The sequence below is a fragment of the Monodon monoceros genome, unplaced genomic scaffold, assembly GCF_005190385.1.
Source record: "Monodon monoceros isolate NGI ecotype Baffin Bay Population unplaced genomic scaffold, NGI_Narwhal_1 Super_Scaffold_6, whole genome shotgun sequence".
Lineage (NCBI taxonomy): Eukaryota > Metazoa > Chordata > Mammalia > Artiodactyla > Monodontidae > Monodon > Monodon monoceros.
The window spans coordinates 84,643,598-84,661,977 of record NW_021703783.1 but is presented as its reverse complement, the minus strand read 5'-3'; the positions used below and the strand labels follow the sequence as shown (position 1 = coordinate 84,661,977).

The following is an 18,380-nucleotide window of genomic DNA, read 5'->3' as shown; positions in this document are numbered from 1 at the left end:
GGTACTCTAAGCTATTCGATTCTGGAGTGAAGGGGTGACAGCCAGGATTAGAACTCACATGTTTGACTTCCAGGCAGATTCTCTTTATATCGTCTCACACCCACTTCCAAGGTTTTTGAAAATGTGTTTCAGCTGCTGTTGATCTGTCTTCCGGCTGCATATGCTCAACTCTTCCTGACTCAGCATTTTGCTGGAAACATATTTAGAAAGGGCACTCGTAGCAAAGGCAGGCAGACACATGGCCACAAGCTGGCCTCCATGCTCAAGAGAGTCCATGTCATCAGTGTCTGCACCGGGGGACCACTGACCCTGAAGGCCTGTTACCGACCAGCAGAGTATGAGCAGTGAGGTGCTTCTCAAAATGTGGGTCCATGTTGCGTATCTCGAGGGTGGAGGGCTTTTGCCCAGAAGGCCTATAAAAATGCTACTGGTCGAAACTTGTCGCTGCAGTTTTGGTGTGAGCCATGGCTCTTGTTCCTCTCCCCTTCCCTGCCTGATGTTGATTTGCAAAGAGCGCATCTGGCACTGGGAATTATTTTTCTGGCCACTGCGCGAGGGTGTGGCTTCTAAAAATATTCACACAGTCGGTCGGCAGAAAGAATGAGAGCAATGTGCTTCTTTGGGTTGCATTCCGTACTTTGCGGAGAAGCATGTCTACTAAAATAGACACCCAGCACAGCATTAATTTGCAATTAATAAAAATGGGCCAGATTCACATCCCACTCTCTGGGAGAATGGAATGCTGACAATTCCCATAGACAGCTCCTGTAAAAGTGCCTGACAATGAGAAGAGGGCCAGGCACCAGGGTCAGCAGACCTCCACAAAGAGGGCTGGGAATTTGGTGAGCTCCCAGGGCTCAGAGTAGAGGGACATAGGGGAAATGGCCCATTGCCCCTGATGACAATGGAAATGCCTGCTGCTGTGGATAAGAAGAGCAGCTTTGAATGGCCAGGGCTAAGTCAAGATGGAAACCCCGGGGCTTAACAAGACCAAGAAGGGCAGCTCAGGGTACGGGCCTCTGGGCTTTGATTATATGAATGTGAGGATGCTGCATTCATGCATTAATGAATCCATTCATTTGTTTGTTCATTTGTCCACTTATGTGTATGTGCGTGTATACATACATATCCATGAATGCCTGCATTCACTCTTCCATTCCTGCACTTATCCATTCAGCAAATTGAATACCTCCCGTGAGCACTATTTATTTGACCACAAATATTTACTAAATTCCTACGGTATACCTGGCATGGTGCTGGATGTTGGGAATTTAATAGTGAACCAGATGGCCAGGTCCTTGTCTTCTTGGAGCTCAGAATCTAGCTGTTGTTAAACCAGCAGTAATAATGAGCCATGAGAAGGATACAGAGGTGAATGAGGAAGGTAAGGTACCTGTCCTAATGGACTTAGAATTCCAGTTGGGGACACAAGCAATAAACAAATATGTAGTGTAATTCTCTGGAGGTGTTGAAAATCCATGCGGGATGAGTATGGGGAATGACAGGTGTTATTTGAGCTATAGGGGGCGGGGGGTGGGGGGCAGTCAGAGAAGCTCCCTTGCCTAGGACACAACTCCTCAAATCCACTAGACTTTTTGGCCTTTGCACACACAGTTGCCTCTGCCTGGAATGCTCTTCCTACTGCTTTTTTCCTACCCCTCCTTAGAGTTTCAGCTTGAAGGCCTCTTCTTCCAGGAAGCCTTCCCTGATCCTCATCTCTTAGGCCCAGGTGACTCTGCTGTGTGCCTCATAGTCCCTTTGTAATCTGTCGTGGAAGTGCTGAGGAGGAAGTGGTGGGTCTGAACTATGGGCAGATCAGAAAGCTTTTGCCGAGGCAGTGGCAATTGAACTGGGTTTTGAAGGATGGCTAGGAGTTAGATAGAAAGGGATGTGATGATGGGCTTCCAAGGGGGAGGAGCAGCAAGCACAGGAGCAGGGCAGGGCATGGAGGCTAGACAAGGAAAGTAACCTTTTTGGAGCCCCTGCTAGAAGCCAGAACCCTGGGGCAGACCTTCCACACGCCTTATTTCATTTGGTTCTCAGAATGTCTCCACTGGGGTGGGTCTGATTACCCCCATTTTACAGATGAGGAAGCTCCTGCAGCTAATAAGCAATGGGGTTGGCTTACAAACCTAAGGTTATTTGACTCCAAAGACCGGGCACCTGATAAATTCTCTACTACACCCACCCAGATTTGCCCTAAATCCAACAGAGCATCCTCACACTCACAAGGGGAGGCCACTTCTTTCATCCTTGCTTCAGCTGGCCTTACCTTGTATATAGGCAGCCTGCAGACAGCTGTCCCTGGGGGAGACTCTCCAAGTGTTGATGGTGGCCATGGCCAGGTTGCCTGAGTCACTGTGGCCAGAGTAGCCATGCGGGGCTGCCAGGGTCGAATGAGCTGGGTGGTTGCGTGTTCGCATCCCCCGAGAGGCTGCTTCTTGGAGGTACCTCAGTGAAGAGCTTCCCCAGATGGCTTGGGATCCGTTATTTCCCATCTCTCTCGAGAGGAGGTGTAACCTTAGATCTGACGATGCAAGCTGACCCCACTCACTTTTGCTCACCATTTCACTCCGTACCTTCACTTCCTGACAACCCGAGTGAGGCTGTCACGGAAAAGCCACAGCAATGAACTCCAGGGCCCGACAGAGCTATGGAGTGTGTCTTTCTGGAGAGGGACACAGAAAGCCCGTCTCCTCCTCAGCCACCCAAGAACAATAAATCCCCTTTATGTAGAGCTTTACAGCCAGTGCAGCCCTTCACCCACATCTCAGGCCAGCCGCTTTCCTGCCCTGGGCCTCAGCTTCCTCATCTGCGAAATGGAGATAACAGTGGATCCCTGCTCATTGGGTTGGGGTGAGGACTTAATATACGTAGCGCTCACAGAACAACGACTGGCATGTAGCAATGCTGCTGTTATTATCTCATTTAATCTGATTTTGCTTTTCACAACACCTTGTGGTCGAGGCTATTGCAATTCCCTTATCCAACAAAGGAAACTGAGACTCAGGTGAAAGTAGTGATCGCTTAACATTGACCGAAGGCCTACCATGTTTAAGGCGTGGGTTAAGGCACTTTCTATCTATCAATTCATTTGATTTCGTATCTGCCCTGTGAGGTAGGTTACATTATAATCATCACCCCCCCGCCCCATTTTACAGTTGAAGGAACACAGGTTCAGAGTGACTGATGTGCAACGAATCCCCTGGGGACCGTGTGACAATGCAGACACTGACTCAGTAGGTCTGGGGTGGGGCTCCCAGCTGGTGCTCACGCTGCTGGTCCAGCTGGTAGAAGGCGAGGCCAGGATTTGAACTCAAACCCAGCATCCCTTACTTCTCCTGTCGTGCGGTGCAGCCTCTCATGCTGGACATGCTCATTTCGGAAATGAATGGTAGTCATTTCTCTTGGGTCTTTGGTGGGCACTGGCTCCGAGCAAACAATTGTTAAGTAGACCAAACCACCATCATTATCCTAACGGCTGTCGTTTATAGAGTCAGCCAGTACCAGGACTCTTCCAGGGGCTTTACGTGCATGTCTTCAATCCTCAGAACAGCTTTAGAGGTGGGTTCTATTATTATTCCCATTTTGCCAATGAGGAAATTGGTGGCAGTTCCCACCCATGATCTAGCAGTGCCAAGTCCAGGGTTAGCCCCAGGTGCTTCTGGCTCCACAACCTCTGAGCTGTGCAGTCCACTTCCTGTCAGACACTGCAAATGACTGTCAGACCGTTGCTTTTATTATCATCCACATCAGCATCCTTTCCCAGTGGTTAGTCATCAGCAAGCTGATCCTTCCTTTTTCACTGCGTGAGCTCACAGGGATTATTCACAGTGATCCGAGGTTAACCCCCTTTTTAAAAAATGGTGGTAAAATATATGTAACGTAAAGCTTGCCATTTTTAGGTTTTCGGTCCAGTGGCATTAAGTACATTCACGTTGTTGTGCAACCGTCACCACCATGGATCTGCAGAACTTTTGCATCTTCCCAACCAGACACTCTGTGCCCATTCCCTACTAACTCCCCGTTCCCCCCTCCCCCAGCCCCTGGCAACCGCCCTTCTACCTTCTGTCTTGATGAACTTGACTCCACTAAGTACCTCACATAAGTGGAATTCTGTAATATTTATCGGTTTGTGTCTGGTTTGTTTCACTTAGCATAATGTCGTCGAAGTTCATCCATGTTGTAGTGAGGTTAATTCTTTTGAAATGTGAATAATCACTTCCCACTTTGTATAACTCTGATTTTCATCCAGCAGGGCACACCTGTAGAAAGGTTTGAAAACAACAAAAACTCTAGAAATTAAGGGCATGAGTGTTGATATCCTTTTCAGAGTCCAGGCTGAACTGATAGCCCAGTGTGAGGACAGAGGGTGGTTCTGAACGGGGCAGGGCAACAGCCCATCACCAGCAAAGTGGTTACCTTTCTCCAAAGGTTACCAGTGTGTCGGCAAAAATACAACTTTGAAAGCAAAGCTGGATGCCTCGTTGGTGGAGTCACCCTCGATACACAACTGATGTTCTGTTACAGAGAATCGTACAGAACCCAATGTTCACGTAGCTGTTCTGTCTGTGACCTTCAGTGGAGCTTCTTAAGTCCTGTAACCTTCAGTTGCTTCACTTACAGAGCGAGGGGCAGGATTAGTTCACCACTTACGACTCTTCCACGTTGGAACCATTTCTGGGATTCCTTTTTGTTTTACTAGGTTTAAAATCATTATTTCCCAAATTTCCCAAATGTCTTTTCTTTTGTTCTCTTCATGGATTTTGCCTTTTCCTAGTATCTTCTGTGCTATTTCACTTTAATACTTTTATTTAGTGCAATTCACTTAAGAAATCATGTGTATTTGAAAAAGAAACCTTACATAATTACCTCCAACGGAAAACCAGTATTGTTTTGAGTATCATGAAGCTAATAAAGCTACCCAGGTGGATTTAAAGGTGGGACACGTATTTGAGCTCCAACTTTGTAAAATGCTTAAAATAGTAATTGGCACATACTTTACATCTCTGACACCGTGGGGCTGGATACTATTCCTATGACACCATGGGGCTGGATACTATTCCTACCTCCATTTTACAGATGGGAAATTGAGGCTTTGAGACGTTTTATACAGTGGCCATTTCCCGTCTTAATAGTTGCTATAAGCTCCATACGGCGTGGAATCTTAGAGCTGCAGCCCAAGTTTAAGTGGAGAACTGTGTGTGTGTGTGTGTGTGTGTGTGTGTGTGTGTGTTGATTAATATTTCTTTTCCACTGAAGTGCCAAGAACATGGACTAATCTAGATTTCTATTAATCTTATGTCAGCAACAATGACAGTTTAACTGGGAGAGGCTGATAAACATTAGTCTGTGAGGATGGGAGTGGGCCGTAACATAAACACACTTCTCAGAAGAGCTGAGAAAGAAAGCAGGGATGCCCAGACTCGAGCACTCCTGGTGTGTGTGTGGGGTTTTGCACGTGGTGGTGGCGGGTGCCTCTCACGTGTGTGTGTGTGCGCCTGTGTTTGGAAGCTCACGCAGTGCCCCAGTTGCCACCGACGTTCACAGTGCTGTGTCCTGCCTTAGCCGACTTCTCGGGATGTTCCAGGGCTGCAGCTGGTCCCTTCCTGTCCTGATTGACAGGGCACACTTCATAAAGCTTGCAACCAACTTCCTGCAAGCCAGTCAGGGGCCTTGATAAGAAAGTGGAATTCAGGGCAATTAAGTGCAGGCTGAGCCCCGAGACTGCGTTTTCTGAGGGCGGTTGTGCGCCAGCTGCTTTCAGTGCCATTCCGTTCATTCAGGGGTGACTTTTACAAAGTAGCCTTCTTCTGGGCGCTGCCTTCAAAACAGAGCCTCAGCTGGGCTGTGCGTGAATCACTCATCCTATTTATAAGCTTCAAGTGGAAATCAGTTTGGGGAAGGGCAGAAGTCCGCAGAGGCTCAGCGTGGCAGGCTGGCTTAGACTGGGTGAGATTTGCAGATTACCCAGGGGCAGCGCTGGGCAGTGGTTTGAACCTTTAGAGACACTCGGTTTACATTGTTGCTTGCTAGGTAGCTCTCCTGAGACGAATAACCTAATTTTCCTAAACCTCAATTTTCTCATCTGTTAAGTGGGTCTTTAAAAAATTATGATAGAATATCCATAACATAAAATTTACCATTTTAACCACTTTTAAATGTACCATGTCGGGCTTCCCTGGTGGCGCAGTGGTTGAGAATCCGCCTGCCGATGCAGGGACATGGGTTCATGCCCTGGTCTGGGAAGATCCCACATGCCGCGGAGAGGCTGGGCCCGTGAGCCATGGCCGCTGAGCCTGCGCGTCCGGAGCCTGTGCTCCACAACGGGAGAGGCCACGACAGTGAGAGGCCCGCGTACCACAAAAAAACAAAACAAAACAAAAAAAACAAATAAATGTACCATGTCAGTGGCATGAAATACATTCACATGGTTGTGTAAATGGGATTTTAGATAGGATTAGATTAGAGAGTGTAAGGTGCTTAGAACCACGCCTGATGATTGGAGGTTGTTCTGTAAGTGGTAACTAAGTTTACTATTATTATTTTGTATTATCTACTAATTGTCTTGTGCTTTTCAAAATATAATGCCTATTCTGGTGACAGGTGTTTCTTGGGTGAGGGCAGGTGCTAAGCAGTGGATGTTACAGAGATGAGGGGCAGATGTGGAACCTGCCACCTGCCTCGGGGGACTCAGCCTAGTAGGCAAGGTGAATTTATATACATATAATATATATATTTGTATATACGTATGTATATACATATGTAAGTACATATGTCATATATATTATATGAATGTATGTGATATATGTGATGATATGTACATGTATAATATATACATTATACATATATATGTGATAATACGTATATACGTGTAACATATATACATTATATGTATATATGAATAGGTGCACACACACACAGAAGAGCACTGCCATAAACGATAGTAAAACACTTCAAGAAGCCAAAGGAGAAGAGAGTGATTCCAAGGGGTGTGCGATACAAGAGAAGCAAGGTTAGGGAAAACATTTGCCCGGAACTTGTAGACAAAGTTTCAAGGCACTTTTTCGTTCACCTTGGTTAATTCTTTTTTTTTTTTAATCGTTCTCACAATAGTCCTGTGATCCAGAAGAGCATAGGGATCGTGGGTTTCCATTTTCTGGTGGTAAACTGAGGCTCAGGGTAGCTAAGGGACCTGCTCCATGTCCCACAGATGGCTAGTGGCAGAGTGTGGGCTGCAGTGTGATGACTCAGAACCCGGTGCTGTGGGTCCATTTCATCTAGGGTCCCAAGGTGGGCAGAATACAGTTCTGATTGGTGCGTAGGTCTATAAAAGGTGGTGATGTCCAGTGCACAGGTAGGTACCTACACCACTGTGGAGGAAGGCAGTGAGATTTTAGGTAGGCCACAGACGGACGGGTCTCAGATTAATAGTTACACACTGTAGTGTTCATCAGAAACATCGAGCATGTGATTCTGTGGGTATTTCTCAGGACAAGTCTACACTGACGTGAAAATAGAGTCCTCGCAAGGAGCGATTTTAAGTAACAGAGCATGCAGTGGTGCCAGGGACTGCAGTCGGGAATCACTGGCCCAGTTGTGCCAACTGGTCCTTTCATGAAAGCTCAGGGCTGCAGAGAAAAGGGTGACCCAGCTGCTTGTAAATTTTGGAAATTAATCCTCTGTCAGTTGCTTCATTTGCAAATATGTTTTCCCATTCTGAGGGTTGTCTTTTGGTCTTGTTTATGGTTTCCTTTGCTGTGCAAAAGCTATGGAGAACAGTATGGAGGTTCCTTAAAAAACTACAAATAGAACTACCATATGACCCAGCAATCCCACTACTGGGCATATATCCTGAGAAAACCATAATTCAAAAAGAGTCATGTACCAAAATGTTCATTGCAGCTCTATTTACAATAGCCCGGAGATGGAAACAACCTAAGTGCCCATCATCGGATGAATGGATAAAGGAGATGTGGCACATATATACAATGGAATATTACTCAGCCATAAAAAGAAACGAAATTGAGCTATTTGTAATGAGGTGGATAGACCTAGAGTCTGTCATACAGAGTGAAGTAAGTCAGAAAGAGAAAGACAAATACCATATGCTAACACATATATATGGAGTTTAAGAAAAAAAAAATGTCATGAAGAGCCTAGGGGTAAGACAGGAATAAAGACACAGACCTACTAGAGAATGGACTTGAGGATATGGGGAGGGGGATGGGTGAGCTGTGACAAAGCGAGAGAGAGGCATGGACATATATACGCTACCAAACGTAAGGTAGATAGCTAGTGGGAAGCAGCCGCATAGCACAGGGAGATCAGCTCGTGCTTTGTGACCGCCTGGAGGGGTGGGATAGGGAGGGTGAGAGGGAGGGAGATGCAAGAGGGAAGAGATACGGGAACATATGTATATGTATAACTGATTCACTTTGTTATAAAGCAGAAACTAACACACCATTGTAAAGCAATTATACCCCAATAAAGATGTTAAAAAAAAATAAAAAATAATAAAGTTAAAAAAAAAAAGGGTGACCCAGCTGGCAGAGCCACGCAGGGGCACCTCAGCTGCTTTGGTCCGTGTGGTGTGAGCTGAGCTGATGCAGACGCTGACGGTAACGCTAACAGGCTCCCTGGGTCTTGCTCCTCTTTGTAGATTGCCGACTTTGGGCTTTCCAACCTGTACCAGAAGGACAAGTTCTTGCAAACGTTCTGTGGGAGCCCACTCTATGCCTCTCCCGAAATTGTCAACGGGAGGCCTTACCGAGGGCCGGAGGTGAGCAGCTTGCCTGGTGTGTACGGTGGGGGGCTGGAGGGGAGAAAAGAACTGAAGCTAGGAATACTTAAAAAAACCAAACAAACATAAAAGCAAGCAAACAAAAAACCGTTTCCTTATATGATTATAAAAGCCATAATATACACACCTGGGAGAAAAATCCAGAGCAGCCTAAAAGAGAAAATAAAGTTGCCTGCAATCTCCCCACAAGAGACAACCACGTAATATTTATGTGACTTCTTCTTAGGCTTTTTTTTTCCAGTGTAGATCTTGTATTTCAAACAATTGAGGTCACTGTTATATGTGTACATCTCGCCTTGTATTACTAACTTAAAATTGTGACTTTTCTGAATTTGTTATTACTAAAAACATGGTTTTTAACGATGACATGATGTTTTATTGTATGAATGTATTGTAATTTATTTAATCACTTCCCTAGTGTTAGACAGATTGTTTTCAGTTGTTCCCTATGGTAATGAGACAAGCAAAACAGAAAGCAAACAGCCTCACTCTGCAGCGAACCTTTTTGCGTGTATCTTTGACAACATGTATTTCTGATCAAGGAAATACATTTTAATTGCATCTTCTGATTCATGAGAAATACATTTCTCTGTGTGCCTAAAGCTTTCAGGGCCACTGTAAGACACAGGTATGTGAAAATATCGTTTTGAAAATGGGCGAGTTGTGACTGATTATTCATTTTTAAAGAGATAGTTCTATTTATAGAGAGATTCATCCACTCAGGATACTTTAAGTAGCAGCCATTCAGTGGGTTGAAATGTTTCCTTCCAAGTATTTATCTGTTTGAGAGTGTTTGGGGCAGGGCTAGAGGGTAAAGAGATGGATGCCAAGAGCCTCCATCACTTGCAGTAAGGAGAAAGTCTTTCCAAAACAAGAATGTAAGGGAGGAGCCTAAGGTCCAATTTACAACATTGCAGAAACTTGACACTGTAAATTTATCACAGATAATGAATGCTGCTTTGATCCTTGATGATCCATTTCTGAGGTTACAAGCTGGCAGCCTGTGATCTGGCCAGCAAGAGTGCTTTATTTGGCCATCTTTCTAAAAAAAAATTGAACATTTAATAAATGGGAGATTTCACATAAAAGTCTGTTTTCTGACTTCTCTTGAAAAAACAAAGGATCTAGCAGTGCTGGGCCTATATTACTATGTGACAGCAACTAGCCAGAGGAGGCTGCCTGTGTAAGATGGGTGAATGCCCTCTATAGTTTGTCTTCAAACCAACACTCCACGTGGTACCCCACTGTCTCTCTTTCTTTGTTCATGTTTGTTGTCTGCCTGGCTCTTGTAAGCATTTGAGTTTGCAACCCCTGATCCATTTGAAGAAGGTGCAGGATTCCTGGATTAGGAGTCAAGAACCCCATGTTCCAGTCTTACCTCCATCACTGGGATGGGGAGGGGCCTCTGGAGAAACCATTTAACTTCCTTGGACCTCAGTATTCTCATCTGCCAAATAGGGCTGAAAATAATCCGGGGCCCTACCTGTTTCACAAAATTATAGTGAGGATCAAAGAATATCATCTATTCAAGAAAGTTCTTCTATGGGTTGGGACCGTTGCTCTCAGTTTGCAATGAAAAAGTCAGGCTCTGAAACAGGCCCCAGGTGCACTGCCTATCAGGTGTCAGGCTGTGGTGGGAACCTGTCTGCCAGGTGCTAAATTCCATTCCTGGGGTCGTTGAGGGTGGCTGCTCATGGTCTGTGATGCTAATGGTTTGGAAGGGAATCTACTTCCCAGCTCCTATATGTCTTGTCTCTCTGCTCCAGGTGGACAGCTGGGCCCTGGGCGTGTTGCTTTACACTCTCGTTTATGGAACAATGCCCTTCGATGGTTTCGATCACAAAAACCTCATTCGGCAGATCAGCAGTGGAGAGTACCGGGAGCCCACGCAGCCCTCAGGTGTGTGCCCACGGAGGGTCAGCGGCTAAGCCGGGCGAGGCCAGCTCACACTTTCTGCTTTTGTGTCCATGTCTGTAAGGAGACTCCTGCTTTTTCCTCTTTCTTCCCCCCAGATCTTTGCCTTCTGGCAGAGCTGGCTTGTTAGGCCACTTTCCCCAAACCTTCCCGCTGTGATATTTCCAGAACAGCTGTTCTACCCTGCAGGCTAGGGGTCCTGTTTGCTTGCTGTGTGAACTTGGGCAAGGCCCTTACCCTGTTTAGATTCTGTTTCTCCACTATACATTCACATTTTGGAAAAGGTATTACGTGAAGTGCCTTCCAGTCCACGTAGACATAAAACCCCCTCAGTAGACTCTAAGGGTGGCAGCTGCTCTTCTGCACACCTTGCCCTGGCCGGGGGGTATGGCACATGGGTGCTGTTTCATGACCTGTTGCCACAGAACAAGTCTATCCCATCCCGCTCCCACACCCAAACAAACTCAGCAGTTTAAACAACATCTATTAGCCGTTATCTCTTGATTCCCTGGATTGGTTAGAGCTTTTCTGGCCGGCCTTGGGTTTCTCCTACAGTTGCAATCAGACGGTAGCTGGAGTTGGGGCCGATTGTGGGGACACCTCGGGGCCCCTCTGTGTGGGCTCTCTCCCCATGAGCTGCCTCCCCAGGCCTCTCTCTCTAGGAAGGAGCGTGGACTTCTTACATAGCAGCTCAGGGCTCGAAGATGGAGGAAGAAGCAGCTGCCAGGCCTTCTTAACGTCTGCTTGGAAGCCAGATGATGTCACTTCTGCCACATTCTATTGGTCAAAGCGCCCAAGGCCATAAGCTCCATCTCTTGATGGGAGAGCATTGTTTGAGTGCAGAAGGGGTGTGTACAGGTGGCCGTATTTGGAATGTGGTTAACAGACACTTCGTATATTGCAGTACGCGCATCCTACATGTGTATATACACACACACGGTTGATTCTCATTATTTGCCGCAGTTGTGTCCTATAACATTGCTGTGAACGCTGAGTTTGTGAATACTGAAGCACTACTCATAGGGAAATACAGGGCTCGACTCCTGGGAGCCTGTGGTCACAACGTTTTTGTCAACTGATCAATCCATATCCTTGTTTTATGTATATTTCTGTTTAAAGACGCCTCATTTAAAATATATTGTTGATTTATGAACATTGAACTTACGGCCAACAGCACTTTAACTCATGCCTGAATGAGGCTTACCTGGCTCATATGTTTTCTCCGTAAGGTACATCACTGCCTTCTTGGCCTTAGAATCCCCAGATAGCACTTCAGCACCACGCTTGGGGGCCATTTTAAACAGTGAAATCACCAATAAAAAGTGCAAATATGTGAAAAGCATGAACTAAACGGACTGTGAAAAGGACACTTGCTTACGGCATGAGAGCAGAAACAAGAAGGCAGTGCCTTGTCACCTGGTTCTGCTTCAGCTGGGAATGCACATGCGCATTGTGTGTGGGGGCAATTCACATTTTTTGCCAGTTCGTGGAAAGCACCTTGAGTATTGATTTGGGGGTTCCAAATACATTTTAATGAGTAGGCGAATTTACAAATACAGAATCTGTGAATAATGAGCACTGAGTATTTTATATGTATAAACAGGTATAGATATGCAGATATCTATATCTGTACATTTTTTCAATAAGCTAACCCGAGTATTTTTGTTTGTTTTTAGAAAATTCAGGGTGAAATCTATGGCAGCCTTTTTGCCTGACCAGCTAACTTGTGTCAACACAGTTTCTGGTACACTACAGGGGTTCAGAAAACATTTATTGACCGAATGAATGAACATCCTGTTACTTTTCAGGGCTGCGGCTCACCCCTGGCTCCATTGCCAGGTCCCGGCCAGCTACTCAATAGCTACATAAGTAGCTGAGGGGAGGTGGCGCCTTCCCAGGATATAATTCAACCCCCATTTGGGGAGCACGGTTTGATCTTAAAAGGCGATTTATAAGCTGTGAGAGTCTGTTGGTTCCTGTGGCCTCCTCAACATCCCTTTGGGGCTTTCCCCTAATTCTTTGGCAGCAGAAATTGACAAATGGAGTTTTTCAGACAGGCCGTAAACGGATAGCAGATAGAGATCAGCTCTCTGATCTGACAGCTTGGTAGGCTATGGCTTATGTCAGAGAGGGACAGGAGGTGAGCACTTGGGTGTGGGATTCAGAGCCCGGCCAAGGCCCGGGTCAGGCCAGCCTTGGGGACGGCCCCCTCTCAAGGCCCAGGCGTGCCAGGTGTGAACACCTCTCCATCCTTCTCTGTCTCTCCCTCTCTGATGAGAAGCCTTTTCCTTGCCATCTCAGCCCTAAATTTCCTTTTTGTGCTGACACATTTTCCTGGTGACCTGAGCGCTGTGTGTTTATATAGACCTAACTTTGGAGGACTAAAAGCCGTGGTAATCTATACCTGTTTTCCCATTTAGTAAAACGATATCCACCAAAGGAATGGTGGGGCCCTGCTTGGGGTCAGGTCTGGATTCTTTCTTGGTTACCTGGCCTTCCCCATTTTATACAGATCTGAGTGGATGGAAGGTCAGCAGTTTGACATTCCGTCAGTAGCGCGGAGAAACATGCCGGGCTCTGATAGCCCACTGGCCTGTGGCTCTGAGTCCTGATGACGCTTTCTGATGGACAGTCTGGAAGGCTACGGCTTCCTGCTCCATAGCGTGGCTTCACCAGGGCTCCATTTGGATCTTTCCTCAAATGAGTGTGTCTCCTTTGCACCCCCGGAGCGTCAGCTTTGGAAAGCCCAAAACTCCCGTAAAATGTATCGTTCCTTCTGCTTCTTGTCCCATAGATGCCCGAGGCCTCATTCGGTGGATGTTGATGGTAAACCCCGACCGCCGGGCCACCATCGAGGACATTGCCAACCACTGGTGGGTGAACTGGGGCTACAAGAGCAGCGTCTGTGACTGCGATGCCCTTCACAGCGCTGAGTCCCCACTCTTGGCCCGCATTATCGACTGGCACCACCGTTCCACAGGGCTACAGGCTGAGGCTGAAGCCAAAATTAAGGGCTTGGCCAAACCCGGGGCCCCCGAGGTCATGCTGGAGCGGCAGCGGTCGCTGAAGAAGTCCAAGAAAGAGAACGACTTTGCTCAGTCCGGCCAGGACTCGGTGCCTGAGAGCCCATCCAAGGTGAGTTCCAAGCGGCCCAAAGGGATCCTGAAGAAGCGGAGCAACAGCGAGCATCGCTCTCACAGCACCGGCTTCATCGAAGGCGTCGTCAGCCCTGCCTTACCCCCCGCTTTCAAGCTGGAGCAGGACTTGTGCCGGACTGCCGTGCCCCTGCCAAGCGCCCCCGAGGCGGAGGTGCCAGCTAAACTCAGCCCAAAACAGTCGGCCACGATGCCCAAGAAAGGCATCTTGAAAAAGACCCAGCAGAGAGAATCGGGTTACTACTCGTCCCCGGAGCGCAGCGAGTCTTCGGAGCTGCTGGACAGTAACGATGGGCTGGATGGCGGCATCCCCTCCCCGAGCCCCCCGGATCCGGCCAGGGTGACGTCCCACAGCCTCTCCTGCCACAGGAAGGGCATCTTGAAACACAGCAGCAAGTACTCAGAGAGCACCATGGACCAGGCCCTGGCCAGCCCCGAAATGCCCACACTGGAATCCTTGCTGGAGCCCGGCATCCCTGCCGAGGGCCTCTCCCGGAGCTACAGCCGGCCTTCCAGCGTCGTCAGTGACGACAGCGTCCTGTCCAGCGACTCCTTCGACTTGCTCGACTTGCAGGAGAATCGCCCTGCCCGCCAGCGCATCCGCAGCTGCGTCTCTGCCGAAAACTTCCTCCAGATCCAGGACTTTGAGGGGCTCCAGAACCGGCCCCGGCCCCAGTACCTGAAGCGGTACCGGAACCGGCTGGGAGACAGCAGCTTCTCCCTCCTCACGGACATGGACGATGTGACTCAGGTCTACAAGAAAGCGCTGGAGATCTGTAACAAACTCAACTAGCTCCCCAGGGTGCAAGGGTGGGTCGGGGTGGGTACAAGGGAGGAGTGGGAGTGGTGACTGGGCTATGGACAGAGCTGGTTACCTCTTTGCTGGCCATGACAACAGACTGAAAAAGGATCGGTGCTGTCTTGCTTTGGCCAAATTTGCAGCCTTGAGCCAGTGCCTATGAGGGAGAAGTGGGCTCTTGGCCAGTCCTGCCAACTGCCAGTCAGAAGTGGGATCCTCATTGGCATTTGCTTTATGGCACCTCCTAGAGTCCAGGGGAGGTGGTGTTGGCCAGCACTTAAGGGGTGGGGAGGGAGCATATGGGAGAGGAAACGTTTCCCTAGAAGTCGTCCACATGCTTCTGGAGGAGGGCAAGACAGACTGGGGCCATCTGCTCTGAGTGAACTCAGAGCTCGCTCCTTCTCTCCTCACGTTAGCAGGCTTGGTCTGCCTGCAGGGGGTGGGCACGTAGATTTCATCTGAGCTTGAATCGGTAATCGATGGATAGGGGCTGCTGGGTGTGCGGGTTTGAGTAGCCCAGACAGTGGGAAGGAGTGGTGTGATTGAATAGTATTGGCTGCCATGGGGATGGGAAGGGGTGCAGTAGCACTCATGCCGTGTAGTTGCCATCCTTGACCTGGCTAAGCCCTGGGAGTGCTAGTGTAGATCCCGTGGGATCAGTGTTATCTCTTTCATGCCACTAGTGTGGCATTTGTTAATTTGCCACTCTACCTTGAATGGAAGACAGGGCCTTGGTCAGAGAGAGAGTGCTCTGAACACTGCTAAGGACTTAGAGTCAGCCCATGGTGATTTTTTGGCTTTTTGTTGTCTGCCTCTTCTTTCCTGGTGTCTTCCTGGCTCTTCAGCACAACCTCCAAGGGTAGACAGGGAAAAAGAGGTGGTGTCAGAGGTCGAAACTATGGTGTATAACAGAGCTTGGAACCCTCTGTGATCTTTTGCAGATGAGTGGAAGTTGATCCACACCAGCAAGGGGACAACTTGTCAATTTCTTTAACATCTCAATATTAACTGGAATGCTGCCTTGTGGGTTCTGACCTGTGTGAATATTTTGAATTGGATGTGATACCGTCCATAGTCCCCAAAGGAGTAACTCGCTCAACCATTAACCTTGTTTACTTGTAGCAAACGTTTCCCCATCCACTAAGCGTAGAATCCTCAGAGGTAGGCGAGTTTGCTTCTAGGGAGTTAGTGTGTAGGTGGGGTATTTGGATGAGGAAAGGTAAGTCAGGCAGAAGGTGTTTCCCCGTACGAATCTAGGTATTCTGTGTCCTACCTGCCTAGAACTCCTAGGCTTTAGGGGGAGCGTTCCAGCCACTCAGATGAATAAGGTGCTTAAAGAGCAGAGTGGGTTGGGAGGAAGCAGAGAGGAGAGGGAACACTTCCCTGGAAGTCCTCCAGATGCTTCTGGAGGAGGCAGAAAAGAGGTGTGACAGGACTTTTAGCTTGAAAAGTAACATAGCTAACATAGTGTAACTTCTAGACACCCGGATTACAGGTGATCAGATGTCACGCCCACAGTGGGGCATCTTCAGATACCGAGTTTGGAATTAATGGTCTTATTTGGGAGTTTGGGACAACTTCAGGTTCTACTGGCCCCAGCTAATTGAAACTCTTGTTTCAGGATGGCTGACTTCTGAAAGCCACCTAGACATTTAAGGAGAACTAGTCTTGGGGGTATTTTGGGGAAAACCAACAGATAATAATAGTTCATGGGGAGAAGAGAAGGAATTCACCTTCAGGTACTACGAACATTGATTAGAATGAAACTGCCCTTTTCCCTAAGGAGATGGCTCCATTTCTCCCCTTGTCACCAGCTCTGGGGTTTTGGCTTGTGCGTCCCTTCGGGTTGAGCTGAGTAGTGTAATATGGGAAGCTTTCCGGTTTCCCTTCATTCAATTCCACCTCCTTCCTGAACTCCAAGATAGGTTCAAAGGGAAAAAAATTCTGTAGCTAGCAAACTGTGTATGGGGCGTGTGGGTGCGCGGAGGGCATTCTGCAATCTCTAAAGCTCCCTCCTTGTCTCATTTTACGCAACCTTTTCTGGACAGCCTGCACTGCCACACTGCTGGTCCCTCATGCATGGCAGCCAGCCTGGTTGGTAGCTGTCAGTATGACTTAGGTATAACACCTACCTACTGGTTGGTGTATTTTCCTCTTGCCCTAGTGATTGTGTCTGTTTGGTATTTTCCATCCTTACAATCTTCAAGTAAAAATGACACTATTAAGGAACGTCATTCTACCCCCACCCCCAAAACACATGTATGTTCTCTCTTGTCAGTAGAACCAGACAGTGGATTGTGGTAAAGACAGTCCTCCACTCAGAGGAAGAGACCCTGAGTTTAATCCAGGTGTGCTGGTGGCCTTAGGCACCTGCAGTATTTCCGGGGCTGAGTTTTCCCTTCAGTGAGGGCTGGAGGGGTAGATTAGCTGGTCTCTCAGGCCTTGCCTAGTTCTGACATTCTGCTAACATCCTCTGATTCTGGACGTGATGTTGACTCTGTCCTTTTAAGGAAAAACTTGGAATAGAGGGACAGGCCCTCAAAGCAGCTCCCTTGCTTCCTGATTAAGTCCTATCATCCCTTCCAGCCAATCCCAGCCAAGGAAATTATGCTTGATTCATTTCCATGGAATTACAAGTGAGAGACACTTTGATGACCTGGTGGACCAAGCAGGAGATTCAAGGTCAGCTCTCCTGGTCCTTTCCTTGCCTCTGTGGGCCTTTCAGTGTCTTAGTTTACACATCTGCCAAAGGAGTAGAATTATACTTCTTTTTACAGGTAAATTTCAAGGCATGATCAGTTTTCAGGAAGTGCTTCAAGACCCCAGGCAAAATGAAAATGCCAAGTACTCTCTGAATTTCCATCCCTGTTTTAAGGTGCTGCTTCTGCAGATGACAAGGTGCATCTTTCAGGGTGAGACTCTGGTGAGTGTTGGCCACGCCTGCTGTCTTGAGTACAAATGTGAATGACTGACTGACTGCTTATTGCCAAACTGGAAATGTTCTGTAGGGATTTACTGGCATGGTATCATTCCTAGAAGAAAAAAAAGAAGAGAGAGAGAAACTTGACTGCACATTTTTTTAAATCCATGTTGTGACTTTTATTTAATTTCTATTTTTTTTTGGTAATAAAAAGTTGACTTTTTTATTTGAATTTGTCTTTTTTTATTTATTGGTCTGAAAGGCATTTCAAAGGTATTATAATAATATATTGGTGTAATTTAAACGGTGCAACATGCTTTATGTCTCCAGTCAAAATTGGTTTTCATTCATTTGATTGGTTTGAGCCCAGGACAGCCTACAGGGGAAAAAAAAAAAAGCTGGATAACCACCCAAAGTGTTTGTATTTTCATTGGAAACTGATTTGTTTTTTGTTTCTGTTTTTATTTTTAAATTAAATAAATTGCCATGAACTGAACTGGGACGTTGCTTCTTTATTTGGTGGTTTTTCTCTTAGTTAAGAGAATGACAGAATGGGTATAAGTAACAGAAACCCACCTGTTAGCTTAAGCACAAAGGGGGAATTTCTTCGAAGTTCCCAGAAGAGGAAATGTAGCTGGCCGTGCAGTTGCAACCAGAAACTGGAAAAGTAGGACCCAGGCCCTCTTTTCTGCTCCTCCTTGCATGCCAGTTTCATTCTTCTCCTTCTGTAGCCTCACTTTCTCATCCCTGGTTTTATGACCCACCTTGGCTTACCCCATAGCTTCCAAA

The 18,380-nt window shown here is 47.2% G+C and overlaps 1 protein-coding gene across 3 annotated transcripts in view; it reads left to right on the top strand.

Moving 5' to 3' along the window:
* Positions 1 to 18,072, top strand: part of NUAK1 (NUAK family kinase 1) — a 69,250-nt gene extending 51,178 nt beyond the window's left edge. For 2 of the 3 annotated variants that reach the window (XM_029206514.1, XM_029206515.1), the window contains 3 exons: positions 8,663 to 8,782; positions 10,570 to 10,702; positions 13,512 to 14,665. In XM_029206514.1, the coding sequence (XP_029062347.1) occupies positions 8,663 to 8,782; positions 10,570 to 10,702; positions 13,512 to 14,665 (1,407 nt within the window). Of the gene's footprint in view, positions 1 to 8,662; positions 8,783 to 10,569; positions 10,703 to 13,511 lie in introns of all 3 variants that reach the window. The other variant, XM_029206513.1, reaches the window with a different exon arrangement.
* The last annotated feature ends 308 nt before the right edge of the window (positions 18,073 to 18,380 follow it).